The sequence below is a fragment of the Cyanistes caeruleus genome, chromosome 2 (genome assembly GCF_971803275.1).
Source record: "Cyanistes caeruleus chromosome 2, bCyaCae1.hap1.1, whole genome shotgun sequence".
Taxonomy (NCBI): domain Eukaryota; kingdom Metazoa; phylum Chordata; class Aves; order Passeriformes; family Paridae; genus Cyanistes; species Cyanistes caeruleus.
In genome coordinates, this window is record NC_141702.1 from 119,987,793 (window position 1) to 120,015,728 (window position 27,936).

Consider the following 27,936-nt stretch of genomic DNA (forward strand, 5'->3'; position numbering starts at 1 on the left):
TCTTAGTCTGGGCAGAAACCCTGAATAAATTTATTGTTTTCTTGCTTAATGTACCCCAACATGAGAAAAAAAAATGTAGACTTAAATCTTAAGCAAAAGCATTCTCTTCTCCCCCAGAAGAGCTTGCACCAAGGGTTTGTCTTCATTAGCTGTGGAGAGCAGTGACATATTATTTTTGCATTCCTGTGGACTGCAGCAAATTGTCCCTCTTGGCTGTCATTGTTTCCTACGGAAGCAACAATGGCTCCCATTTATCACGAGCTGACACCACCCGGCATACGGAATTACTGTTCACACTGCAGCACCCAAAGGGATGCGGTAAATAAAACCCCCAGAACACCTAGCAACCAGCAAAAACATGAAAGGAAAAGTACAGCTGGTTCAGAAAATGAAGCACCTTTTCATGAATCACAGTGGCTTCCACTTCTAAGCAGCAGCTCTGAAACCGTTGATGAACTTAAAAATCATCTCACGGGGTGCAGGGAAGGAATCAAGGGGCTGATGGCACCAGGGAGGTGAAATGAAATTCCACCATTAGAGAAGGTTCTGATAAACACAGAGTTTTGTGGAGACATCAAAGCATGGTGCAGCTGCTGGTACGTCAAAGGAGGATTGTGCTGCCTCCAACAGCTCCCTGGTGTCAGCTCGTGGTTGGCGTCACTGACACATTGGAATAAGCAAAGAGAGCGACTCCAGGCTCTTTCTTTGGGTCAGTGGTCATGGATCAGTGTGTCCATGTTTTCCTGTGCAGGAGGTAAAAAACCCCTCCTGTGCTGATGGAAGGTGTTTCACTGCAGGACATGAAGGGCTCCTCCCCAGCAGGGCAGCCAACATCCATCCACCTCAGCTGCCTGAGAAATGCCTGAACTTTTGTGTCCTCCCGCAGGAATTCTGGGCTATGCCTTGGCTATTTCTCTGACGTCTGGTTTTGATAAGTGATTTTCAGAGCCTGGTGTCTCCTAGGAATTCTGCAGGAAGAAAGTGGGTGAGGTCATTCAGCTTTTCACTGAGTTTCCTTTCTCTGTTTTTGGCCGTTCTGGGCGAACACCGACCCTCCAGCGCTCGGGAATATTTCTGTCCCCTTAGGAGCTATCGACCACTCGTTGGTTTTATCTGTGCACACACAAAAGTTCCATGTCGCTGGCAGGGGAAACAAGGTTGACATTAAGCAGGGGAACATAAGCAGCTCAGAGATGCAGCTGTGAGCTGAGTTCATTTATGAGCTCAAGTGCTGGCAGAGCCCACGCTTGTTTCTCGGCCGCTCCGCCGGCCCCTGGCCAGGCTCCGAGTAGTTGAAGGCCATGGAATAATGGCTGGTTTGTCAGCCCCTTTTATTCATGGCAGGAATACTCAGAACGAAGCAACAAGTAAAAGAAAATGCATCTTATTTTCTCTGTTTCACCAGCACTCTGCCTCGGTGAGTGTTTGACTCGCATACGGCTCTCCTCGGTGAGACTCTTCATATCAGATTTCATTTCTTGCTCCATGGGTTGCCATGGAGACGATGCTGAACCGCTGCTTTTGTAGGCCAGGAGATTTATGACTGCATCCCCAAGCATTCTGCTCATCAGAGCCACACAGGATTCTCTTCGGTGTTATGGTTTTTACACAAACAGAAGGGGAAACAAGCAGGCCCTGCATTTCTCAAAATATTTTTCAGAGTCAAATCCTGTATTTTGGCTTTCTTGAAGCCTATCAGAGTCTGCTTATAAATATATAATATAAATATATAATATAAATATATTACAGCCTTTTTATGCTAAGTTACTGATTTATAAGGAATGTATGATCACATGTACAAGCTCCTGAGAGCCAAGGCCTGGCAAGAGTTAAGTGCCTGTATCAAAACAGACCCTTCTGCATTAGCCTTATTCTTATCTTGCTCATTGCAGCCTTTTCGCAGGCAGAGACAGTGGGATTCAGTGAAGTCACAGCATAAACACCCTCTTTAGAAATCCCAATCATGTGATTTATGATTAGGTTATTGTTTATCAAGCCCACAGGAAGCCTGGGTGCTACAGCACACACAAATACAAAGAGGAGCACGTCCCAGCAGCACAAAAGAGCGCGTCGTTGATATTAATTGTTAGCCAATCCAAAGCATCTGACAACAAATCTTCCTACTGCCCAGCCAGTCGGAAGCTCTGGGATAAACGTTCTCCTGCACCTTCCTGGATGCCATGAATCACACAGGATGCACATTGTCCCACCTCCCCTCAGATGGGTTCATTATGGCTAAAGGAGCTCTGTTCCTGGAACAGCTCCAGGAGACCTTCGGATGTTCTGGGAGCCGTGAGCAGAACTGAAAAATGTATTGTTATGATAAATGTATTGTTATAATAAATATATTGTTATAATAAATATATTGTTACAATATTGTCAGGGAGCGCTTGTGGGACACGGCCAAGGAAGCCCATGGGACACAAACACAAGCAGAAGCTGCTTCTCTTGCGCTGCTCGAGTGCCTTTGGCAGACAGGGAGACCACAACGCTTCCCGCCAGGACAAGTGGGTGCCAGGAGTGGGACACTGGGCTGGGCTCACACGTGGCACAGCAGCACAAGGGTTTGCTGAGGGACAGGGCATGGAGGTGCCTTCAGGGCAGCGCTTTGGCTGGGCTCTGAATGAAAACCATGTCAGAGGGACCATTTCTACAGTGCAGAGCAGAGAAGGTCAAGTCAGATCACTCAGCACGTGCCTGAATATCCCGTACAGTATCCTTCTTCTTGTTTTCCTGTAGAATTTTTTACCTCTTCACATTTCCCATCCCCCTGGCAGGGCAGTTCAGAACAAGGGTTCAGCATCAGTCGCCACTACACCTTTACCAGCAGCCTTCCAGGCAATTTTCCATCCATTAGCACAGCAGTATTACCCTCTAAATGAGCACAAATCATTTTCCCTGTTAATATTTAATGAAACACAGACTGACCCATTACACTGAACCATGACACATCCAGGCACAAGGGGAAGAAAACAAGCGCCAAGCACAACTTAAATTATCTCCAAAATGGCCAGAAATTCTGAATTTTCAGCTTGAGGCATGGCACGAGCCCAGGTCCGGTGGTGGACAAGTGCTCCCAGCTGTCTGGAAGCAGGGCTGGTTAACGTGTTTCAAGTGGGTCAGGCTGTCTCACTGATCACCAGGGAAATGTAGGCCACTGCACTTCCATTTGCACAGCAGCAACTCAGCAGAGTTGTCACAGTCACTAGGACACAAACCCCTCAAATAAATCCTGAATGTGGAAGCAGAGCTGAAATAGAGTAAATCTGTAGTTGGCATCCCTGTGATACAACCAGCAGCCCTTGAACAGATGCTGATTTATTGCTGTGACATTGCTGGACCAGGGCTTGCATCCACTACAGGATCCAGTCCTTTTGAAAAATACATGATATCCCGTTAATATGTTGAGAGGCATCTATTATTAACTAAGTAATTAGATAATTATTAACGTCAAAAGAGCACATTTTCTCAAAAAAAAAAAAAAAAAAAAAAAAATAAAATTCCAAATTGGCCTAAATCAAGCTCTCTGCTGCTACAGCCAGACTGCTGCCTGTAACTGAACCTGCTAATTTAAGGACATTTATTTTGGGAACATGCACCATCACACAGAAATAGTGGTCCATGGGCCCCAAATAGCAGCAAAGGGCAGATGAGGTGTAAGAGTGTGAGTGACAACCTGGAGTCCTTTGTTAGAGCAACAGCCAGGGAAATGGGCTATGCTGCAGAAAGGATCGGGAATCCGAGGTCGGCAGCTCCTCAAGGTCACTGTTACTGCCAGGCAGAGGGGCTGGGAGGGAAGGAGCCCCAGACCACCAAGGGAAATGGATCTCCCACTCTTCCCAAACTGGTTGGCTCAATGAGGTCGTAATTAACACGGAGCAGCTCGTTAGATTAGCGTCCATCTAGTATTGACACACATAGGCAAGGCTGTTAATATGCTGGAAGTAGTTAATTAGTGCTAACTGGCTCTGAGGAGAGGGCAGACCTACATTTCAGCAGGGTGGGATGGAGCAGTTCTCCAGGAGAAGGCAGCAGTTTTAGGTCAACCACTGCGGAGCAATCCCAGGTTTATCCCTGGCTTTCAGCAGTTGCAGGAGGGGAATGGCAATCCCTGCAGCTCAGGAATGCAAACCCAGCTCTGGAGTTCCTACCAAAGTGCACACACATGGGTCTGGAGCTGTTCAGGAAGCCCTACAAGCTGGAGGCATCCCTGGAGCTACAACTTTCTGAGTAGGAATGAGGCGTGTTTAAAATGAGCACTTTTCTTTTATACAGAGAATTGTTTGATTTGGTAGAACTATAAATTGCCTGATTCCTGATGTTTAATAACCAAATCTATACATGCAATTGTAGAAGACCTTAAAAGTGAAAAACAAAATTAGATAGAAATTCTAGCTCCCAATTTTCATGTTGGAATCCAGGGGTATACCTTTATATATATTCACACCAATCATGGCAGGAGCTGCATGAACAATATTGTTATCAATTCCAGACTCTGACATTTTTCAGGCAACAAGAGCATTATTTAGAGACAAGGTAGAATCCACTTTGTTCAAAATTATTACGTGAATAATGCCATTATTGACATTTTGAGTGTGCATGTAGCTCCCATAAAAGCACTGAGAATTTTTTCCTCCATATCCAAACACCTGCTCAGAAGATCAAAACTATTTTCTTAATAAATTACTTAACAAGTTGAATACATTCTGTATCCTCATACATTTCAGTTTTGCAAATGAATCTCCTATTAAAATACATTACTTTGTTCCTCTTGAGTGGAATTTTAGGCATCAAAAATCTCTTCAGGTCATGTAATATATATTATGTAAATATTCCACTAGAGGGTCTTAATAAGTTAACATTTCCAATAAATAAAAAATGCACATGACTGAAAAGAAAAACAAATTTGTTGTGTCTGTTTTCCTCTGACAGCATTGCAAGTTTTCCTGGGAAGAAACTTGCATCTTTGTCTTTCAGCATTCCAATACCTGTCTCCATATCTGCCCAAGTCTTGCACAGAGAAGATCATCCCGTGGTCAATACACAGCTCCAAGACACTCAAACAATACCATTGCAGACATTTCCAGGGTTAAAATCCCAATCCAGCCAATTTCCCTAAACCAAATGAGTGTGTGGCAGAGTGCTTTCACATGTCCTTTATTCCCAGCTGGAGGAAGGAGCACTGCTGCAGTGATTTGCGTGGTTCTGCCCACTGTGTCTCACAGTTGCAAAGGCTTTTGGCTGCAGAATTAAAAGCCTGATGACTGCTCACCATTTAGGGAGGGAAAAAAAATGCATTTCTTAGAATTTCAGACTGACTTTATCCAAAGGAACTGGCCTGAATATGACACAGAATGAAGTCTCTGATGATTTGCCTGTGTTTTTCAAATGGGGTCACACACACAACATCTACTGCAGGTTTTATTGGCAGTACAGACACTTCAGAGAGGATGTGGTGATCCCTCACTGGCTACATCACCATCAGGCAGCTTTGCTCCAGTGATGGAGATTCAGGGAATTGTGGCTAGCTCAGGAACTCACAGAATATTTTAAATTGGTGGCTTCTCACTATGTAAAAAATACCCTCTTCCAACAGCCTTTAACTTGCCCCCTCCCTGCTTGATGCAGGTCCTTGGCATGAAGTTTGAAAATTCTATTAACTCATTTGTGCAGCAACATCCAAGCAGTTTGACACTTTACAAAATAAACCAAACCATCCCAACATGGTGAGTTTGGTAGGTGCAGGGCATCTCTAAAATCTGTTTCAAGAGCCTGACTTCCAGCTGAGCAAGAAAAGCTAGATTTAGGTAACAGAACTAGATGTAGCTGTTCAAATACCTGTAAGGAATTGGATTAATAAGAGGGGGAATCCTTCTGAGCCTCAGCAGGCAGCAGCCCATGCAGCCAAGTTAGCAACATGACCCAGCCCCAGCTATTGTTTTATTGGATTCCTTTGGGGGGGAGAGGGGGCCGCAGAGCAGGAAGGAATTTTTATGCATATATGAATACAGAAAAGGCCTGTTTTTTCATCTATGTAAAGTCAAAACATACTGGAACCATAAATTACATCCTGGAGAAGTGTTCAGAGTTTGTATCCTTTTAAGGAATACAGCCTAAAGTTAGCACCCCTCTTCCAAGGTATAATCTTCCATCACTGAGAGATGCTGCTGCCTGATCACAGCCAGACAACTGGCTCAGCACCAAGAACCCCAACGTGCCAACATATGGAAACAATTGCTTCCCTTCAGATTGGAAATGACATACCCTGGGTGTGTGCACAACATCCATCAATCACCCCAAATGGTTCAGTATTTGGACTTTAACTTACTATCCAGTGGAGATCCCCAGAGCCCAGCGTGAAGGGCAGCAAAGGTATTTACACAGAGCAGAAAGCCAAAGAGCTGCTGCCCCAGCCTGAGCCTCTCTGGACAAAGCTGGGTTTCACACACCAGCACAGATCTTGCTCCAGCTTCATATGAAAGGAGCTAAATCTTGAAGTTAGACCTCTTCTTGCCTTTTATTTTCCCCTTTCTCTTGAAACAGAGCAACACTTGCCATTTAAAGGTATCTGTGACACAAAAAGTTCATGAAAAACAAAAATCTTTGGAACAAAATCTCAGCTACTCTAAATAAGAACAGCCTACAGAAGCCAAAAACCACCCCCAGGACTCCAGAAAAATCCCCACACCTTAGCAGCCTCAGCAAGAGAAGTGAGGGGAGAGGTTTAAAGGTAAATATCTGTCCCTCTGCCACACCAGTGACCGCCCTTCTGTCTCAATGAAGCTGTCATGGGTCTGCAACACAAGGGAAAAATCAAGAGGATTTTTGTTGAATGATCTGAAGATCAGGAAGGCAAATTCCTGAGAATGCAAGGAAACCCTTCGTTCAAGGAGTTTTCTGGGCTCACACAACAAAGGATGGTGAAGGGAAACAGGCAACTTCCTAAAGAACTGCTGGGACAAGTGAAAAGCCAGGAGGGGTCTGTGTTTTAAATCAGTAAACACCAGTGATGGTGGCACTTCTGGAGCCACTCCTTAGGCATCCCAGGAAACTCAAACTGTGGCTCAGTAGAGGTGAACATATATTTTTCCATTGCTTTCACCAGAGCCCGGGGTGGACAGCAATATTGGAATTCTGTGGGTGATGGCACTGATTATTTCATGCTAATGTAACCTCTGGAATTAGCTCTCTTTTGTGGATGATAGGAAAAGCAAGGTCTTCACAGGGAAGACAAGAGGCAGAAGCACACCCAGCAGTACTGCACAGGAGACAAACCATCACCTGGGCTCTTTGGCAGGAGTGGGGCTGTTGTGATGGTCAAGGTCCTGTCTGGGCTGATGCCTTGAGAAGGCTGACCTAGAACAGAGGCTGGACAGAGTTAAGAACAAAGTAGGTATTTATTAAAAGGCCTTAAAGGACACACCTTGGACAGTATAAGAGCCTGGCCAGGGCTACACCTAAGATGGACCTAAAAATGGCCACAAAATGGACGACTGGTCACCAGGTCTCACATTTTAATAACTTTTAGCCCATCTGCTTATCAGGGTCAATTGTCCAATCACTGCTTCAGGTTATGAAATCCCATCCTTCTTGTTTTCCTCTCTTCAGTCCACCCATGTTTATGCTTTTTGGCCTGAAATTTGTACTGATTGTCCTTGGTATCGAGCTAGAAAAGGAATGGCTTTGTCTACCTACTCTGTGAAGAGAGCTCACCAACACTTAATGTGAAGCTCAGAACTACACACCTAGGCAGTGCAGAATATGGAAAATATGAAACCTAAATCTTAAGGCATCAAGGCCACCAAGACAAACAGACTGAACCCCCACCTCTGTTCCTGCAGCAACTCCAGGTTTTCTCCAAGCCTCCCCAAGGCAGATTTTTCCAAAAGCAGGTGAAGATACAGACAAGCACTGTGGAGGATTTACAAACACCTCTCTGAAGGCTGGATGCTTATCAGCACCTGCTGGTGTCTTTTGGGTCCTGTATAAGGGAACATTACAGATGTCATTATTCAGATCCAGCCAAATTCTGTCTTCAGGCACAGAACATTTCCATGCAAGTGAAAGAGCACTGAGCTCATATCCAAGGGTGGGACTGAGCCCCAATAGAATAGGAAAAAGGATTTGCTGTGTGACAAAAATAGGCCAAGTGCCTCTCACACTTGACAAATGCCTCAGATGGCAGGACACAGCTTTGGGGGGCTATTAAAAGAGTTCCTGTTTCCATGGATCAACTGATTCCTTGTCACAGGTAAGTTGGTGGCCTTCTCACTGGCAGTGTAAACGGGTCTTGGCATCAGTAGGCAGCAGGGAACTAACCATTACTATTTCCTCATTCCTAATGTTTCCCTCACTGTCATTTGTCGATGATCAATTCCAGGCTGGATTCTACAGATCACAGAGCTTTTTATCCTCACTTACTCACAGGAGTTGCTCAGATTTTAGGGGAAAAAAAAAAATTGCAGCCATTTACAACAGAGGTTGCCAAATCAGGCGCTTTCTTGCTGAAAGTGGGATGTGATGATCTGCCTGGGTTTGGATGTTTCCAAACATAAAATAAAATTAGGTCGGACCTGATACACATTCCTAAAGTCAAGGGCCCTGCTGCAGACAAGGATTTAGGTAATAGCTGTGATCTGCTGCTAACGAGCAGTTAATTTGTGTTCTTTTCTTGTTTATCATTAGTAAAGAGACCATATTAACAACTAACACTTGAGGAACCCCTTCAGTTGTGGGTTTTGTGTGACTCATCACAGTTTATGTTCACTAAACAGCTCAGGAGAAACCAGCCTGCTTTTGCTGCAAGGAAAGCAGAGTGCCCAGATGAAAAGACCACAGCCTCTAACTCATTTCAGTTTGAAAAACAGAAGTGGGCAATTACATTTCCCAGCAGATACTGCTCTGGTGCAGGAGAAATATTTGTTGGACTGCCCCTGGCTGGCAGACAGGCAGTTGTTGGGCGTGTACCACACAAAGAATACTTTCATTTTTTGGCACGGTGCAGCATTGCTGAAATACCAAAGACCATGGCTAATTAAGTGGAGTGATGGAACAGAACGATTTGATGATAAGATTTAATTGGTATGAAGGTTCCCATAGAGGAGTTAGTGTGTCTGTCTGGGAGGACCAGACGCTCAGCTCAGGGGGACATTGCTCAACTGGAGCTGAGGGGTAAAGGGCACAGGGGTGCCCCGTGCTTGCTCCCAGTCCTGGCACTCCAGCAGCAATTTAGGGAACACTGGACCAGTCTTTTGCTGTCACAATAGCTGAGAATCACCAGGATCGATCACAGCTCCTTTCCCCCACAGTGACTGCTGGGGGATGGAGTCACAAGGGAGCTCCTAGGGAACCCGAGTAGGGATGGGATTGCTCCAGATGCTTCACAGGAGCACAGACCAGGAGCCAGCCATTAACTCCCTAAATGCTGGTGCTTTCAGCTGATCATTCGGATTTTTCATTAATAAAAGATGATTATCTTAACTTTCTAAACAGGAAATCAGCTTTGGTTAAGGCACTCATTAGACTGATCCTTGCTCCACAGCTTAGCTGACATCACTGGAACAGGTTCCCCCAGTATTCCCCATCTGTACCTGCACAGAAGTTTTCCCCAAGTCTCCCATTTGGGGCTCCAGACTGGACTGAACTGGCAGCGCTGCAGTCTCAGGGATACAAAGTTCCACGAGGCCAAAAATCACTGATCAAAGCACAGGGCAATAACCACAGCCATATTAGGGGCAGTAAATTGGTATTGCCAAGGGGAAGGGTTGGCCCTTCAGAGCATTCTCCTTCCTTGGACATGGACAGATGATCCAGCATAGTGTTACAGGCCACTTCCATCTGCCTTGACACAAGGCCAACACCAAACAGCCAGGAGAACAGAGCCAAGATCTTTCCTAGAAGAGCCCAAAAGACTTCCCGCAAGGAAACAAGAGATTTGTCACAAGGGAACAGAGATTTTGTGCTCAGCACATGTTTAGGTCACCAAGCCAGGCAACAGCACCCATGGAAGAGTCACAGGCTTCAGGATCCTCCAGCTAAAGGCAAATACAATCACCACACACCAAATTTCACTATTACCTCTGCAATGACTTTTGCTGCAGAAAGAATCAGAAAAAATGAAAATAATTCCCTGATTATATCCCTCACCCTTCTCAGTGTTTGGAAAAATTTGTCATGGTTCTAAATGTGGCCTTTTATTTTCTACTACACAAGCTTGACTATAGACTAAATCTTAAAACACGGTTTCATAACTCCCATTTGGCTGTGAATTCACTGCAAGAGGGTCTGCACAATTAAAAACCTTGCAGCAGCTGGGCTGTAACAGCAGCCATCTGACCCCTGAGCACCAGGTAACACTGGATAGAACACACACCTCCGAGTTAAGATTGTCTCTGATTGTCATTCCTTTCTGCTAACACTTGGCAGGGATCCCCTGATGAGCCAAGAGCACTGATTTACAGAGATTTGTGCCTGTCTGTATCATGACATTCCTGTCTGTGCTCCTCTCCTTCACTAGCAGGGAAAAAGTGCCAACAACTGCTATTCTCTTTCCCCTCCCACCCTGGGAGCACATGATAGTTCTTGCTGCAACATAAATGATTTTCTTCTGATGCTGTTTCCTCCCTTTGCTGCCAGAGACCTGGAGAGCTCCAAGATCTGCCCAGTCAGCATCACCTTGGCTTCTGTGTCTTGCAGAATGAATCTGCTTCATCAATTACTCAAGGGAAAGAGCCCTGAGCAAGCAGCCCTTCCCCTCCTTAAACCAGGACAGACAAGAAACTGTCCTTCTGTTCAAGGAAACATCTCCCCTTCTTCCTCCTCTCTCTCAATTACCCTAATTGTCAAAGGCTTTTCCCTCCACATCTCAGATTGCTTCGAAGTCGTCAATTAGGGAGCTACTCTCTCCCAAACTTGAAAATCTATTTCTATTAGCCCACAGAAACAGAGCAGCTCAGAGCATTAGGAGAATTATATTTACTTCAAATGTATCAGGCTCTGGTAGCTGGGAAAACACACTGTGTTGTTAGAGTATAATCTGCTGTGTTTCCAAGTATTTTTTGGCATTAAACAAGTGATCCATAGGACAGGGTTTTTTTAGTTGCAGACAATGCAGTTCAGCCATAACCCTCTGGTCTCCAAGGCTGCTGCTGCCACGCTGCTCTCCTGGAACACCCTTGGGTGACAGCAGCAGGCTCAGCTGATCCTCTTGGCATAATCAGCAAGGGTGTCGGCTCCCAAACCAGTTGTCTCAGAATACACATGGAGTGAAGAAATGCAGGATTGCAGCTGCTCTGCAGCAACTTCTCCTTGCAGAAACAAGCTGTGATGCAAGTCACAGCAGCAGCAGCAGCAGTTGAGGGTGAGCAGCTGATCAGACAGTGCTCCCAGGCCCCCCCAAGGACACCCTCTCTGCCAGCCAGGCAGCTCACCTGCTCCTGACATGCTTTTACATGAGGCTTTCCTCCTCACCCAAGCCTGATTTTATGGAGCATTTAGTTCCCCAAATGCCCTGCTTGCAGGGAATAAAAGGCCAGTCAGCCATTATGTGACAAAACACCAGCAAGAGGGAGACAGCCTGTCTGAGCAGTTGGTTAAAAATTGGTCTAGACTTGCTCTCATTAATTTGCTTTAGAGACGGCTGGGAAAAAGCACAGGAGACTGAATTTCACCTGCTCTGAGACAGCCCCTGTGGCTCTGTGCTACCCAGGCTGCTCAGCCAGGGGCACTGCAAACACTTGGCCTCCCTCAGCCTAACTCAGTCAAACTCTCTCAAAAGCAGTAACTCCACCTTCAAATAGCTGAAGGGAGCCTCTTCCAACCTCACAGCCTCCATCTCTGGAGCTTTTAAATAGAAGTATTTCCTCATGTGGTAACTCCCAAAGGTTTGGTTTCTCCATGCCAGAGGAAGGCTTGTTACTGATACAGGGTTATACAGCAGGTGAACTCTCAGTTTTTACCTTTTCATCTCTCCTGTTTACTCAGGATGGGGGAGAGAGCCAGGAGGAAACACCTCGAGTGACATCAGCAGGGTAATTTTTAACATGTACTGCTGTATGGAGACAAAAATCACCTCTGCACACCGATGCTCCCCATCAAGTATAGTTTGAAAAATGTACATTTTGTCCATTTCTGAATATAGGCAAAAATGAACAACACAACTGCTAAACCTGCTGGCAGAGAGCAACTGCTTACCAGTGTCCACAGCACAATCAAGTCAGGTTTCCCCAGTACTGGAGAAAGGTTTGAGGGTTTTCACCTGCTGCTGACTGAACTTGGCTGGCAAAGCCAACTCAGGCTGGTGCCTGGATCAGTTCTTTGGGCCTCCTCAATTCACTGGAGTTTAATGACACACATGGGACCTTAAAACTCATCCAGTACCCCCCCCTTCCACGGACAGGGACATCTTCCACTATCCCAGGGTGCTCCAAGCCCCGTCCAGCCTGGCCTTGGACACTGCCAGGGATCCAGGGGCAGCCACAGCTGCTCTGGAAAACCTGTGCCAGGGCCTCTCCACCTTCCTAGGGAAGAGTTTTCTCTAATATCCAATCTAACCCTGCCCTCTGCCATTCTCTCTTGTAATACTGAAAGAGGAAGTGCAAATGGCTCATACCTAGTTTGTTTTGGTGTCTTTTGCTCCCCAATAGTATAACTGCTCATTTAGCAGCCTTACACTGGAGCTAATTAATTCTGCACAATGTAATTTGGATTATCATGCCACTGGTGAACATGAGCAGCATTTATTTGGTAAAGATTTAAGTCTCTTTTGGCAATTCTTGTGCCAGTATTAAACATTCCATCACTAATCAGGCTAAAAGACAAAAGAAGACAAGGAAGGAATTTTTACAGCAATACATGAGCTCTACTCATTGATAATATTAAATATGTTTATACTGCTGGGTACTGGTTCAGAAGTGAGCATGCTCTAGATGATATTACTGATTGCTCTAAAACCAGAACAAGGCAGAATCTGGGTTTAAGTTTCTGCAAATGCCAAAAATTAAATTTTGTTCTCATTCACATTAATTTTCTTGTACTTACTCCTGATTCATGAGGCCAATGAAGGTCAGGTTGTACAGAAAGCTGCAGTGAAAATGACTCCTTGGTTCCCCTAAACTAAGATTATGACTGACTCACATCCACCACTGGATCCCAAAGGCACAGAACAGATTCCTGGACTGGGCTGCCTATTTTGAGAGTTTGTTTGGTGTTTAGTTCCTGATTTAGTTCTGTTCTCTTTCCCTGATCAGAGTATGGTGCCAGCTCTCCCAAGTGCTACCGACTTGCTGACTTCAATGGTTTTGACTGCTCTTATCAGCTGCTCTGGACACTGATTAGCTGAGGACTCTATGCCTCATCAAATACTGATTTTGCGATTTGCTTGCCAGGACTGATCTTTAGCGATCTCTCCCAGAATCCTCAGATGCTCTGTAGTGTCCTCCTCCTTTTCCTTTGTCCTGCCCCACAATGACACCTCTGATCACACCACTGACACCTCAATAATGTGCACTTAGCACGAGCTCCCCCATCCTCTCCTCTCTGCTCTGTCATTTGGATCCGAGTCTCCTTTGCAACAGAAACCAATTAGAAGCAATTAAGTGCTTAAGTTACAAAAGGAAATGGTTCTCGGTTACAAAACATTCACAGCCAGTTCAGTCATTTCAAGACAACGGTGAACTGAACTTTTATCACAGTGATAAACCAGAATTGATACTGTGATCTACAGTTAATGTTTAAAAAAGAAATGCTCTCCCCATCAGGGCCAAAGGCTGTTTTCTGATCATTTTCTCACGGTGGAGACTTCTCCCATTGCCTCTGAGGAGGAATCACACCTCTGAAAATTTCGTCTGGTTTTATCCTACATTCCAATTCCACTTACAAATAAATAAATGCCTCTTATTAAGAGATTTTCTTAGACTCGACAAAGATGATTTTCCTGTCTAGGAAATCAGGTACATTAACAAAATCTTTAGAGAGTTCAGGTTAACTGTTACTCTCCATTTGTCCAGGGTTCTAAATGAAGTCATAATGAAATCCTGTCACTGGGTCAAATCTCATTAAATGAGACCCTTTTGAGAACATTAGACACTGTCCAGCATTTTTAAGATAGGGGCTGCAATACAAACGACCTTTTCCCACTGGAATTCAGACATTTTTATATCAGAAATTTTACACTTCCAGTTGAGGCACAACCCTTTTTTTCTTTTCCTGTGCATGTTCTGTCACAGTTGAGGGCAAGCCTTTGGATCCCAAATGCTAATTTCTGTGCATTTCTCAGCTAAACCTTATGTATTCCATCTTTCATACATCTTCCTTTGGCTAACAATTCATTGTTGTCCATTGTTCTGCATTCCCCCTAAAATTCTGCACATGCCCAGAAGAACAAACATTTCCATAATGGTGGCCACAACTTTGAGAGCTCAGGAAAGGGAAGCTTTTCCCTGCATGGAATTCCTGGATGCTTGGTGCTTTCCAGGATCCTTCCTTGGCCCCACACAGAAAGCCCATAAAAGCATCTCCAGAGGATCCAGGGGTCACCTGTGGACACCACTTGCCAGATTTGGGGATTTAACCGGCCCGAGTTTCCCCTACAAAACTAAATCCCATCTAAAATACCAGCATTAGAAGTAGGCATGACTTGAGAAAGCCAGAACAGGGTTATTCTGCAAAATCTAGACTGCATTAAAGTCAATGACATCCATCTATTATATAGCCCTGGGTATTGCCAGCTACACTTAAAATACCACAGAAAAAAAAAATGCAAAAAGAGGGATTCCTATATTTTTCCTAGCCAATGTTACCAAAAGTAGTTTATTAGCATGAAGTAATTAATGTTATTAACATTTACTCTTTTGCCAGAAGAGGCAAGACCTGGGGTACTTAGAAAAACACATAAAAGGTCTTATGAAAACCTAATTTGTGGAAGAAATGAGGGAGGAAGGAGCTTAGCTTTTAATCCTGTAATGAGGGACTCACTAATGAAAAAAATTCCTTTAGAAGGCTTTCCCAGGAAATACCTCGCTTCATAAGATTAATTTGTATAACATCCCCATCTTTTGGATTTGGAAAGCTCTTTGAAATTCTGTTTATCCAGTATGTGAATGGCTAAGTTGGAAAAAAAATAAATAAGGGAGAAAACAGAGAAAAAGAAGTAGCAAAGAGGCAGCTTGATAGAGGAAGCCCCTTCAAGAAAGGTATCTGTACATAGGTTAGAGACATCCCTGCTCATTCCTGGGCCTGAAACACCTGGAATTGCACAGAGCTGGAGCTCAGCTCCACACGGAGCCCAGGGCAGAGCCTTCCTCCTCAGCTGTGAGGAAACAGCTCTTGAAAGGGGCTGTTCCTGCAGGCAGAGAGGAGGAACAGGGATTGATGGAGATAAATGGTCTGGATAGAGGCTGTTTCTCCCCCTTCAGCAGTTTGGGATGGGGCTCTGGAGTTTTGGGATAGCCCACCTCAGGTTGAGTTCCCCATCCCCAGTTTCCAGCTGGCCAGCTGCAATATTACTCCATAAGGAAGTCAGGGAAGTTTTACCTTCCTGCACCCTGCTCAGTGCATCACCAGACATACCTCAAGCTGCCTGTGGGTGCTCACAGCCTTGGAAAAACAACACATCCAGAGTATTTTTTCTATAATTCCAGTTTACACCAAAAAACTCTTTTGCTACTGTTTCAGCTCCAAGCAGAAATGGGCTGCAAAGGAAGAACACAACCTCCAGGGTGATGTTTCTGCAGCCAGACCCAGCTTTCAGAGCATGGGGAGACATTTCACTGTGGCAGGAACCGTGACACCCACCACATCCAGTTTAAATTACCCTTCTAGAGCCTTCTTCTCTCAGAACTGGACAGCTTTAGTCCCTACTTCCTTCAGAAACCTCATTCAGTCCCGAGAAATAACTTACCTGAAAAGGAGGAGGGTTTGGGCTTTACATTTACAGCCAGCACCTGAAGGAAATGACCCTTAATGTGTCACTGAAGCCACTTAACCTGATCACAGGTGGATTTAAGTTCTCTCAATGACAGATTTGTTCCCCCCATGCAGAATCCCAAGTGAAATATGTCTGTAAATGTAAATGGGTGCATTGCAGAGATTGAGGATGGCACAGAGAAAACTGCCTGCTGTACCTATAGCAAGAGTTAGAAATAAAGGGACTTGCCAAGTTTGGTACTTTGAGGAAGGATTTAGGCACCCTGGCTTCCTGAGGAGAACAACGAGGTGCCAAACTGGGCTTCCACTTGTTTGCCATAAGCCAATTGCCTCTGAATGGATTGTGGGATGCAGTCACAGAGGGATTTAGTGGGGGCTCCAGGGAAGGAGCTAGAGGTGGTGAGGGGAGGATAAACTAAGTTTCAGGATCCTAATAACACTGTTTACTGTAAAGCAGGATGAAGAAGAAATAAGATTGGTGCATGTAATTTTGTTTTCTTGGATTAAACTTACTTGACTCAGGGCTAAACTGATGGCTCAGTGATTGAAGTCTCTAAGCTTGCACATGCATGACTTCACTATTTTATTACTAATATTTTCTTCATAATGAAAGAAGAGCAGATGAAAGAAAACTCACAGGATACCTCTTGTAAAAAAATCCCCACAGATGTATGGAAAAGCTTAAAGATTTGAGGGAATCAGAGGGTGTATTTCTCTACCTAGGCAGAGAGGGTTTTTGAAGAACACTGGAAGCCCCAGCCCTACCCCTGGCTGGCAATTTTTCCCCCTGTGTGTTTATTTTATTTCACTAGACAGGCACTTTCTCTTTTCTGCATGCCTGGCTAATGCAATCCCCAGTGGGGTTACGCTGTCAGGAAGGATCACCCCCAAAGATCCAATGGAGTGTGGCTGGTGAGGCCAGACTTCCGAGGGAGATGAGTCCAGCACAAAGAGGAGCCATCAGTGATCACTATCAGCTAAAGTGGAATAGGTGGGGGAGAGCAATGAGCAGGGGGAATATAAGGTTGTTCCTGGCTTAGCTTCATGCAAGGACATCAGTGGCAAAAGCCTGAAATAAAATGGGAAGGCAAAATCCCAAAGGGACAGAGCAGAGTGACAGAGGTGTCTGGGAGCTCATAGGCTATAAAACTCCAGCTGACCTCAGACTCAAGGGGACTGAAAAAGACTGGAGAGAAGGGAGTGCCTTGGAATTGACCAGTGGGATATGACAGCTCTAATCTGAAGCAAAGGACTGGAAAATAAAATGGGAGCAGCTCAGCGTGGAAAAGCCTGTGGATGGTCCCTACACTCCACGCTGCAGCTTTCAGAGGACATCGAGAGCTCTTTAAAGTGCTTCAATTTTTTAGGCTGTTCCACTTGAAATTTTAGGTTGTCAATATCCTACGTCCAAATCTGCAGCTCTTGGGTAAAGGAAAACGGTAACCAGGAAACAGGAGTCTGAGATTCCATCTTGGACTAAGAATAAACATCTCTGTCACAGACAGATGGATCACAGATCAGCTGTGCAAAACATGAGAAAAGATGTTTGAGGAAAAATAAATTAGTGGGGAAGTGTAAAGCAAGGTACTGGTAGGATTTATCTCACAAAAAAGAGTATTTTCTGAAACAATTGTGATACACAGAAGCAGAACCAAACAGTCATCACCTACCGAGCAGCAGGTATTGCAGGTACTAATCCAGCCAAAAAATCACAGGACCAAAGAGGTAAAGATCCCCATTTCCCCCTAATTTTCCAAGTAGCAGATTTATTTTCTTTCCTGAATCCTTGTTTCAAGTGCATTAGTTTAGTGGTTGCTTTGGGTCACCGTGAACAGGTTGTTCTCTCAAGTATTTTTCTCACAGCTGCAAGCCTTTGATTTGTGGTTATTTGGTTTGCTGCCTCAATTAGATATTTAAAATTCAGAGGGTATTTTCCCTCGCTTCTCTTATTAGATGCATCAGTTGTTTGATACTAAATAATGTAGAGCTGCCATCTCATCTTTTATTTCAGGGTATACAAGCATCTAAGGTGAAGCCTGCCTCCTACTCCTCTCCAGAAGTTAATTCCTCCTGGCTTGCAGCAGCACAGAGGAGAATCCATTTTTTCTCTTTTGCTTTGTAGTGAGGGCAGCAAAGCTACCACGTTGTCGCTAAGGTTCCTCAGAATTGATAATTCTGTGGCATTTTTAGCTGGATGGCTGCAAACTGTCTTCTTTACACCACTTGAAAAACCCAAGGGGCTTTCCTATAAAGCAATTTAATGTATCCCAGCCTTTCCCCCAGGACCCAGCACCAGGAATTCTGTAGTGATTTGCTTCAAGGCATCGAGCACATCAAACCACGGTAATTATCACAGCCTCATCACAGCCACCACTCCAGCTTTTAGTGGCTCCATTCCCCCACAGACAGGTTTTAAAAAATGCAAATAAGTCCTGGCTGTGGCTTTAAAAAAAAAGGACATTAAACAAAATAAATCTCTCAGCTTTCCTGTGTGTTTTCATTCCTTATGCTTCCTGAACACTATCTGAAAATTCAAAAAAAGCAACCAGCAACTGTTATCTCAGTACCTCCAGAACAATTCACTTATTTCATTCAGAATGTTGTGGGAGTTTTAAACATACCTTGACGAAGCCAAAAATTTCAGAAGTTGTGGCTATTTCTGTCCCTTCCTCTTCCTTTCTTCCCAAAATATTACAGAATTCCCACTGAAGGGCAGCTCAGGAGTGCCACATTTCCTACCACCCAAAGAGTAAATTTTATGGCTGGGTCGGAACAAAGCTGTTATTTCGCACGTGATAATTTCTACAGATAATTGTGTGCAGAGCTGTTAGGCTGCTCTTGGGAACCTCAGGGGTATTAACACCAGAAAAATTAATTATTATTTATTGCACAGGACAAATCCCAGTCACATAAATAGAAGCTAGAAGCACCCACACACTGGCAGTTTTCAACAGGGATGATGGAAGAATCACCAACACTTCTTACATGACTGTATCTATCAGATAAATACACCATGATTACTACTTTAAACAGCAAAATGTAGGAATTCAGTGGGTTTAACACTTCACACAAGCCTTGTTACAAACATTGGTGTGGTATCTTAGAAATAAGACAAAGCACAATCTTGTCAATCAGCCTGTGCCCACAGTTCAGTTTAAAACAATGGAAATAGTTTCTTCCTTCTCACAGGCACATTGCTGCCTGCTAGATTATACTGGCTGCATAATGAATTTAAGGAATCAGCATTATGGTATTCAGGCTATGGCTTAACTGTGATAAATAGTGCCTAAAATCCTATTCATCTTGGTATATCACTCATTCTTTGCAGCACACATTACTATTTAGTCATCATTTTGTTTCCAAAGTGTCAGCAAACTTAGATAACTGCACAGGTTTGTTGTTTTCTTTTTTTTCTCCGTGAGTTATACTGTGGGTCATTAATGAGTTTTAACTTGGTCTGCAAATTTTTTGTCTGCTGTTTCCTGACAGCAGGCAGTTATTTCTGGGAAGAGATATTACTGCGAGAGCCCCTGACACCATTCAGGGTTGTTTTATTTGTGGTACTGAGATTTCTCTCCTAAGTGAGCTGAACTACTCACAGCAGTACAACAGTTGTAGAGTTCAAGAGTGGATGTTTAAGGAAAGTTTTAGGCTGGTTGGTTTTAAACAGGGGAAAATACAAAACATCACCAGCTGAACAAGACTTACAGTGAGTTTCAAATCCCTGCTGTGACTTGCCCAGAGCATCCAGGTGCTGCCATCTGAACTGAGCATTCCCTTATCAGTTGATAAAACATTGGCCTCTCTTCTCATGCTCCAAACATCCCTGAGCTTTTGCTTCTGAACACTTTTTCAGACCCTCTTCTGCCAAGCCCCTTTTCCCCAGCCACCCCTTTTTTTCTATGCTGCTCACATGGAACTCATTTCCAGTGGTGCAGCTCCCAACAAACAACTGCAGGTAAATTTCTCCACATTGATCTTCTTCAAACTCCTGTCCCTGCTCCCTTCCTGTTCTATCTGCCATCTCTGTGCCTGCACTGGAATTTTAGTTGAAATTTTATTATTTCATAAGGCTTTGAAGAGTTGCACGTATCACTCTCTGCTCCCACTCTTTGCAGAACAACTCTGTAACTACAAATTGGGAATTACTGGGTTGCCTGGGATAGTGAGTATCTGGCATGGTTTCAAAGTGCTGAACTCCATGCAAGAAAGTTCTGGCTTTTCTAATGTTCCTGAAGCCACAGTGATTCCTCTGTAATTAGGAAAAAACAAAACCAGCACCAAGAAAGTGGCTTAATCTTCATCTTATCTCCCCCTGCTCAAACACTGTCCCATTAATAATGCATTTCCTTGGTTGCATGACCAATTACTGTTCCCACTAAAGTCCATGGCAGCATTCCAGTGGAACATAAGTCAGTGCCTGCAGCACAGGACTTGTGTCTCTCTATTGTTTGTTTTGTTACCTCCCTGCCAAATCCAAGGGAATGGCAGGTCACCTTCCAGCTAGTGGAGAAACCCTGGGATGCTGGGTATTCCTCTACTTCATCCTGTCAGACCTAGAAGAGAACTGCTCCCAAAAATCCACAAGGGCATTGCCTCCTTTTTTCTGGAACACACATCATGGTTATGACGGACAAAATTTGCTTCTTGGTGCTGATCAATTGTCTATGAAACAAAAACATGGCTTTGAGCTTACTGCCCACTTTTAGAAACAACAGAAATGTTGTAAGACACCCATCTCCAAACTGCAGGAATCACAGGTGTTCCCAACACCAAGGAGTTACTACAGCTATGGGAGAGCCCACAGTGCCTTTCACCAGAGACAGAGATACTTGCTAGATTTTGAGCCAAAAACTTCTACTCCCCCATCAATGCTGTTCAGAGTGCAATTCTTCACTTCTGGGGTAAAGACAACTTCATCTCGTAACTGATTTACTGTGTTATTCATCAGAAACTACTTTTAAATATTTATATTTGCATTTATGTACATTAAGTTTTATAGTAACATCATCTAATTGTGGAAAACAACTAGTCTCCTCCTAATTATTCAAACCATTCTGGAATTTTGATTGGTAAAACCTTCCAACCAACTGCTGCAGCCCTTTTAACCCAAAGTGAGGTTGTTCCTCCTTTGATCTTCCATGTCAGGATTTTTTATTCAATTCTGCCAGTATTAATATCAAATGAATTGGAGCAAGTTTAGTTATTTTAAGTCCCTGCTGTGTTTTTTGAGGCAAAAATAACCTCTCTTTAATCCTAATACTTCTACCCACTACACAACAGACTGCGAGGAGCCTTGAAGAAAGAACGATACTACAGAAATCCCAATTTACAGGATTGCTTTTGTGTAAACAGGCTCTGAAAAACAAATGATAGCACAGAGCAGTGTTTGGCCTCATCCCTCACTGCAGCATTCCCTTCACATCACAGTGCTTGCAGCAGCACAGAGCCATGCATTAATCAGGAAGCTCGAGTGACTAATCCAGTTCACTCTGTCTAGTAAGAGGATTCCACCAGCAAACATGCCCAGTTTTCTAAGAAGAAAGCAAGCCAGCTCCAGAGGACATCAAGAAAATATGAAGTGACAGATTGGTGTCACCTAAGAGAAAGTATGGCAGGAGATGGCACCAGGCTTTTCTCCACACAGAAACCAAGAAGGAGCAGGTCCAGCAGAACATCCCTGTGCTGCAAGGTTACATCATTCCTGATGAGGCACAAAGCTCTCCTTCTGCTCATGGCTTTGGCAAGGTTTTATTTTTTAGTCAAATACAAGCAAAGCCATACATTTCTGAAATGCCTGCCATTTAGGAGTTAAACTCTGCTTTTAATTAACACGTCTAGCCTTTAGGCTTAATGAGGTGAATTTTCTTGAATTCTAGTAGAACACAAGTCAGGCACAACATTTTCCCCTCAAGAAAGTCAGCACTGTCCAAAATTCACAAATAACTTGTGGAAGTCTTTTTCTACTATTTATTTCCAAATCTCAACTCTTTTTAGATGGAAGCCATTAGGAGAACAGAATAGAAACTACAGACAGAAACTACTGCTATTTAAATAGCAAGAACGAAGCTGGCCTACACATCATACATTCTTGCTGCACTGCATTTTGAACAAATAAAATTCAGGGGTATCTATGGTCATAACTGAGTGATACTAGGTATGGAGTAGAAAAGGAAATGCATTTCAACTCGGTTTTGATGTCTAGTCATCCAACTGTTCTTGCTTTTTTTTTTTTCTATCTTACCATTGGGATTCTTTGGCTCCTCAAAACCAATGATGTTCTCATTAAATCTAGAGACACTGCTCTGCTGTTCTGCACTCACTGTACTTCCACAAATGGGATGGCTTTGGACTCTGGTAAAGTATCCTGAATCTGAGGATTAAATAAAATGATAAGATTAATGCCCACAGTGCCAGCCAAGGCTCCATTATTTTCAGGAACACAGCAACACATGACTTGCAGCACAGAAAAACGCTCTCTTCACATTTTCTCCCCAAAAAAGTGAGTGCTTTAAATAGCTGCTTCCCTCTCCTCAAGCTGTACCATTCTAGGGGAATTGGGGTAAAATCCCCAGCTCCTTGTGAGCACCCAGTTCCACTCCTGGAACACATGAAAACAATTTTTGGCTGCTCTTCCTCTGTATCCAATGACCCCTTTGTTTTTAGCCTTCCTCTCTCCTTGTTCCTCAATCTATGAGCAAAGCACTTGGCTGGAAAATCTTTGACTAAGGGGGTATTTTCTGCCAGGTAGCTCCAAGGAAAATGTAAACTACTTTGTTAGGCAGGATCCAGTTTTCCATGAGGATGGAGCAGTTCTTGAACTCCTGCTACACTTGAACTTTGCCATTTGCCATCAGCTGAACAAGAGCTATTGACTACAACAATGAGGGCTTGTGTATAATCGCAGAATAACTCAGAAACAGCTCCTGCAAATTCTAGAAAGGAGATTTTACAGCTTAATGCAAAGGTCCAAAAAAAAAAAACAATAAAAATCAGTCTAGTGGTGTGCAGAAATACCTTTCTGGGCATACCTTGCACTGACGAAGAATTGCAGTGCTTAAGTTAGGAAATGTCCTTCCTCCCTGAAATGCAAACCATGAGCTGTAGATTTGGTGCAGCTGCCCAAACTGACACCACCTACCCCAGGAAGGGGGACAGGGCAGCCAGGGGGAATACCAGCTTTAGCATCCTCCTGAAGTCTCCTGGACTACAAGCCCCTACCTATCTAATCCTGACCTACAGGAGGGAGGATCTAGGTGTGATCCAGCCCTGACTGACTCCAGGGTGGCTGTGGAGACAGCACTGGATATGGGAACTGCACCCACAAAGGACCAGACGCATCCAGGATTTACTGCAAGCCCATGGCTCAGGATTTCCATGGACTTCAGATGATGGATGGGTGCAAGTTCCATCAGAGTCTTAACTCAGGAGCAAATACACATCCATAAGGAAAATCATTTAAATCTTCGCTTTCAGTAAGAACACTAATAAGCAAAGAGATTAAAACATCCTTTATAGGCAGCATGGATGTAAGATACAGGTAGGCAGGAGAAAACAGGACATGAGGTCATATTTCACCACCTTGGAACAAGATTTATCTGAATTACTATGGAGAATTTTAATCCAGAGCTGGTTAGATACATACATTTTTTCAAACTAAGATTATTTTAAATTATCACTATAACTTTATTAATTATCACAAAGGGCCTGGTTTATAACAGACTTGTTACACAGAACTCTTAAGTATTCCAGTTCTGTAGTTATGTATTTTTGGTGAGATTACAAACAGTAGAACATAATTTTATTATTATTTTTCATCTGAAATATGACTCACAGTGTAAAGATTAGGTACCATCTGGTTGTATGCAACAAGTCTCATTGTGCACAAATAACCACCAGCACTTCTAAGCTTTTATCCGTCTTTCAAAGCTGCAATAAATTAGATATTGGCATTTCAGACACTAAATGTTGACATTCATGGTGTAAGATGTCTAACACAGCAACATGGAATTCTTACTTGGTGGGAACAGGGAGCATTTATGTTTATCCCTAGTACAGAAAAGCATCCCAATGCTCTTGTGATGTTTGATGAGGCACAGTAATTATCATGCAGCAGAAATGTCAGAATTTTGTACTTAGTGAGGTTCCCTCCTGTTAGTATCTAGTGTTGAAATCCGAGAAGTCGAGCTTGGAAATCTCCTTTTCGTTGGAAAAATTTGTTTTATCGATGCGGGAACTCGGGCTTCCAACTTTGCTCAGCCAGGATTTCCTGCAGGAAAAATAAGAGAGGGTTGGCAGATAAGGAACTGCACACATGGGGGTTATTCTCTGTCATGCCTTCACTCACTTTTACTTTAAGAGCCATAAAAAGCATCTTTCAATAAGGAAATTACCCCAAACCTGTTCTTTTCTGGTTTCCCTCCCTTTCCCTTTTAAAAGCAAACCAAACTCTTTAAAGGCATCAGTATTTCCAGGGGATTTACACAAAATTACATAAAAACCACAGCTGACAAAAGGGCTAAAGCAGATTTACTGCAATGATCCCTTCTAAACACTATTAATAGCATTCCAATAGGTATAATTACCTTTGCAGATTCAATACTTGCTTTTAGCAAGGACCTACAAACCACTGATAACTGAAAAGTGACAGGAAAACAATCCCAACAGCCTGTTTTTACTCCTTGCTGGCAACTAAAAGAATGGGAATGGGAAAGGGATGAGTCAAAACCAACAAAAAAACAAATTACATCAGAGCAATACTGATTTATAATAAATACTGAATGTTTTAACTGGATACCCAAACACTGGAAATGCAGCAGGTGAGTGCTTACACAGAGCTTTATTTACAAAAAAATACTTGGCCAATATTTTTGGTTGTACTAAACTCCCAGAAGCAGAAAAAAGAAAGTATCTTATTGTACCATTTTGAAGGAGAAATATATTTCTACACAAATAATTTTTAGAAGTTAGTATAGATACTTAGCTGATTACTATTAAAAAGAAATAAACACCCACCTAAATTCTGATTTGAAAACAATAGGAGCTGTCCTACAGACTTATGTTAATTAATCCTTTGCAGAATCACACTGAGCATTGTGAACTGCAATATTCTAGCAGTAAGATCTAATTTTGATGTCTTTATCATGAGAATCATGCACAGAAATTACTTACCTTGAGCCAGTAAATCAGTATATCACATCTGAGACACAGAAACCCACTTTGCTAGAGACCCTACATGCAAGACTTTTTTGAAAAAGCAGTTCTTGACAGCAGAAAACACTGCAAACCATCTCAAGGGGCTCCACTGGTTACCAGAGACAAATAATTTCCCCATGAATCACGTTAGTCCTTCGCAGATTGGTCTCATCACTGTCACAGACAGTGAGACTTGAACAATAAAACAGAGCTGTATAGAATATAATATATAAAATATATATATTCTCTGTATAGAAACACTTCCTACAAAACAGCAACCAAACCCAGGTATCTCATGTTTCAAGTGCAACTTGCTCCATCTTAGCATAGAGAAATTAAACTATTTGTCAGATGTTTCCACTTCTTCACACCTCTTGTTCTTTGCTGAATGCTGGGAACAACCTTCCTCCCTGTCTCAGATAAAGCCCTTCCAGTAAGGAATACAACACGGGAATAAGAGTCCAGGAGTAGAACAGGAGAACACAACTTCCCAGATCTGCTGGAAGCCTCAAGGCAGAGGGGATGTTTCAACAGAAGGAAACAAGCCTTAGGACAGACCAGTCCCTTTTGTTTAATTTTCAGAAAAAAAGGATCGGAGAATGGTTCTTGTTTATTTACCAGGAAAGTCTCCAGTAGTTGGATGTCCTTGAGTGAGAAGAATGAACAAGTATTTGGAATACTGAATTAATCTCCTAAAAATAGTAGAAATTGCATTTTAAGCAATGTAATCATTTGTTCACTACTTCATTTTTTCTTCCCATTTTGAAGGTGAGCTTATCCTGGACAAAACCAAAAGGAATATACTCCTTATCCAGCCTTCACAACAAGAATTCATCCCTGGGTGCTTCCACCTCCCAAGCTCTGCTGGGTGAAGAAATAACTACAAACTCTGACTGGAGCAAACAACCCATTCTCAGCTCCACATACTCTCTTTCACATGAATAAGGATGAAGCACAAATTATGAAAATCCAATTAGAGCAACCCAGCTCCATGGAAACTCTTTACAGGATGTGTGTGTAATTCCTTATTTAATACAGGAGGGAGGGGAGGGGGCAATACCTGGGAACTGCAGGACTTTGGGGCTCAGCTCCACATCGAGGGGGCTTTCCTCAGCCATTGCCCTCTCTCTGCTCAAGTGACAGCTCAGTCACCAGCACTATGAAGAAGCACATTTTTTACAAGCTAAGAAAGCAGAAAATCAGTAGTTCCTAGAAGTTAAATGTCATCTCCAATCTCATCACTACCAGGGGTATTTTTAAAAATGGTTTTTACTTATGAGTATCCAGATCAACAGTGAAGAAAAGGTTCTGTACTTCCTCCTGCTTCACTCAGCCTTCTCATTTCCCATTCACCTCAGATCTCTTCATGTGTGCAGAGATGAGCTACAATTACTTGCATTTGGAGTCTTAGCTTGTCATTTATAGCATCCATGTTAAAATTCACTGCTCCTTCCCACTTCTCCTCAGGAGTGCAGAGACTCCCTCCCCCTCACTCATCTGAAGTGAACGAGGACATTGCTGAGAGGACACCACACAGCTTCCTCTTGTTTTAAAGGATTTATTCCCAAAGTGACTTGTCCAATGAATCCAGAACAAGAGCTAACCTCTAACTACCCATTTCTGACCACGTTTTATTTCATGGAATGGTTTGGTTTGGGAGGGACCTTAAAACCCACCCAGTGCCACCCCCAGCCATCGACAGGGACACCTTCCACTATCCCAGGTTGCTCCAAGCCCCATCCAACCAGGCCTTGGACACTTCCAGGGATGAGGGCAACGTGTGCCAGAGCCTCAGCAACCTCACAGGAAAAAATTCCACCCCAATATCCCACCCAACCCTGTCCTCTGTCAATTTGAAGCCATTCCCCCCTGTCCTGGAACTCCATTCCCTTGTAAACAGCTCCTCCCCAACCCAAGTCCATCAAGTCACTCTTGGCCATGCTCTGATCCCAGTGATTTGTGGATAACCGTGAATTTCTGAGTTACACATCTCCCTGTCCAGGGGAGAAGTCAGCACTCCTCAAACAGCTTCTCAGCCAAACCACACAGATTCCCTATCCCCATGTTCATGGGGGATACTCTGAGGAGCTTAAAACAATTGGATCAGTCATTCTTTCCCTACTCTCCTTTCATTAACTGAAGCAAACCTTGCTAAGGGACACTGCCTTGGCACCCTGGCAACAGAGCCCTTTCCCCTCCACACATTCTTGGAAAACAACATCCAAAGAGCTGCATTTGCACCATCCCTGTGGAAGCAGCTATGCACAGTATTCCAAGCAGGAAAACACTCCTACCTTTTCACTTGGCCAGGATGGAGCCTGGCCAGGTATCTGCAGAGCTCCCTGGAAAAGTTATTTAAGGAGTTACATCTCTGGAACATGGGATAATCACAGAATCCAAGGCTGGAAAAGACCTCCCAGAGAGATTCCAACCTTTGACCAAACACCATCTTGCCAACTAAACCACAGCACTAAGTGCTATCATTAATAATAATAATTAATAACACTGGCACAGTCCTAAAACCCACAGTGCTTGAAATACTACAATAACAGTAACTTTCTGATTTCCTGAATATTTATTTTTTAACTCTAATCTCTGCTACAAAACAGATCTCTCTAAAATAAACAGCTTGCTTGGCATTATTCTCTGAGATGTTTCTTTACAATATGAAAACTACTCCTGCAATAGTTCGTTTTTTGTATGCAAAAAAACCTTTTACCCCGATATTGGAGAAATTTACAGTCTGTGATGCTAGGAAAGGACCTGGACATGCCCTCCAGCATTCATACAGGAGGAACCAGGCACAGGTTAGGAATA

The 27,936-nt window shown here is 43.4% G+C and overlaps 2 protein-coding genes across 4 annotated transcripts in view; both read right to left on the bottom strand.

The window, feature by feature from the left end:
* Positions 1 to 22,297, bottom strand: part of SPTBN1 (spectrin beta, non-erythrocytic 1) — a 160,584-nt gene extending 138,287 nt beyond the window's left edge. The window contains exon 1 of the mRNA XM_086875137.1: positions 22,169 to 22,297. The gene's annotated coding sequence lies outside the window, so the exon portion shown is untranslated. The remainder of the gene's footprint in view (positions 1 to 22,168) is intronic.
* Positions 21,660 to 27,936, bottom strand: part of ACYP2 (acylphosphatase 2) — a 34,082-nt gene continuing 27,805 nt past the window's right edge. Inside the window, exons 4-5 of one of the 3 annotated variants that reach the window (XR_015282481.1) lie at positions 23,942 to 24,193; positions 21,660 to 22,297 (exon numbers count right to left, since the gene is read on the bottom strand). Coding sequence is in view for 1 of the 3 variants with exons in the window: in XM_023923059.2 (XP_023778827.1) it covers positions 24,079 to 24,193 (115 nt within the window). In the remaining 2 variants the exon portion in view is untranslated. Of the gene's footprint in view, positions 22,298 to 23,420; positions 24,194 to 27,936 lie in introns of those variants that run through there. The other 2 variants (XR_015282480.1, XM_023923059.2) reach the window with 2 other exon arrangements.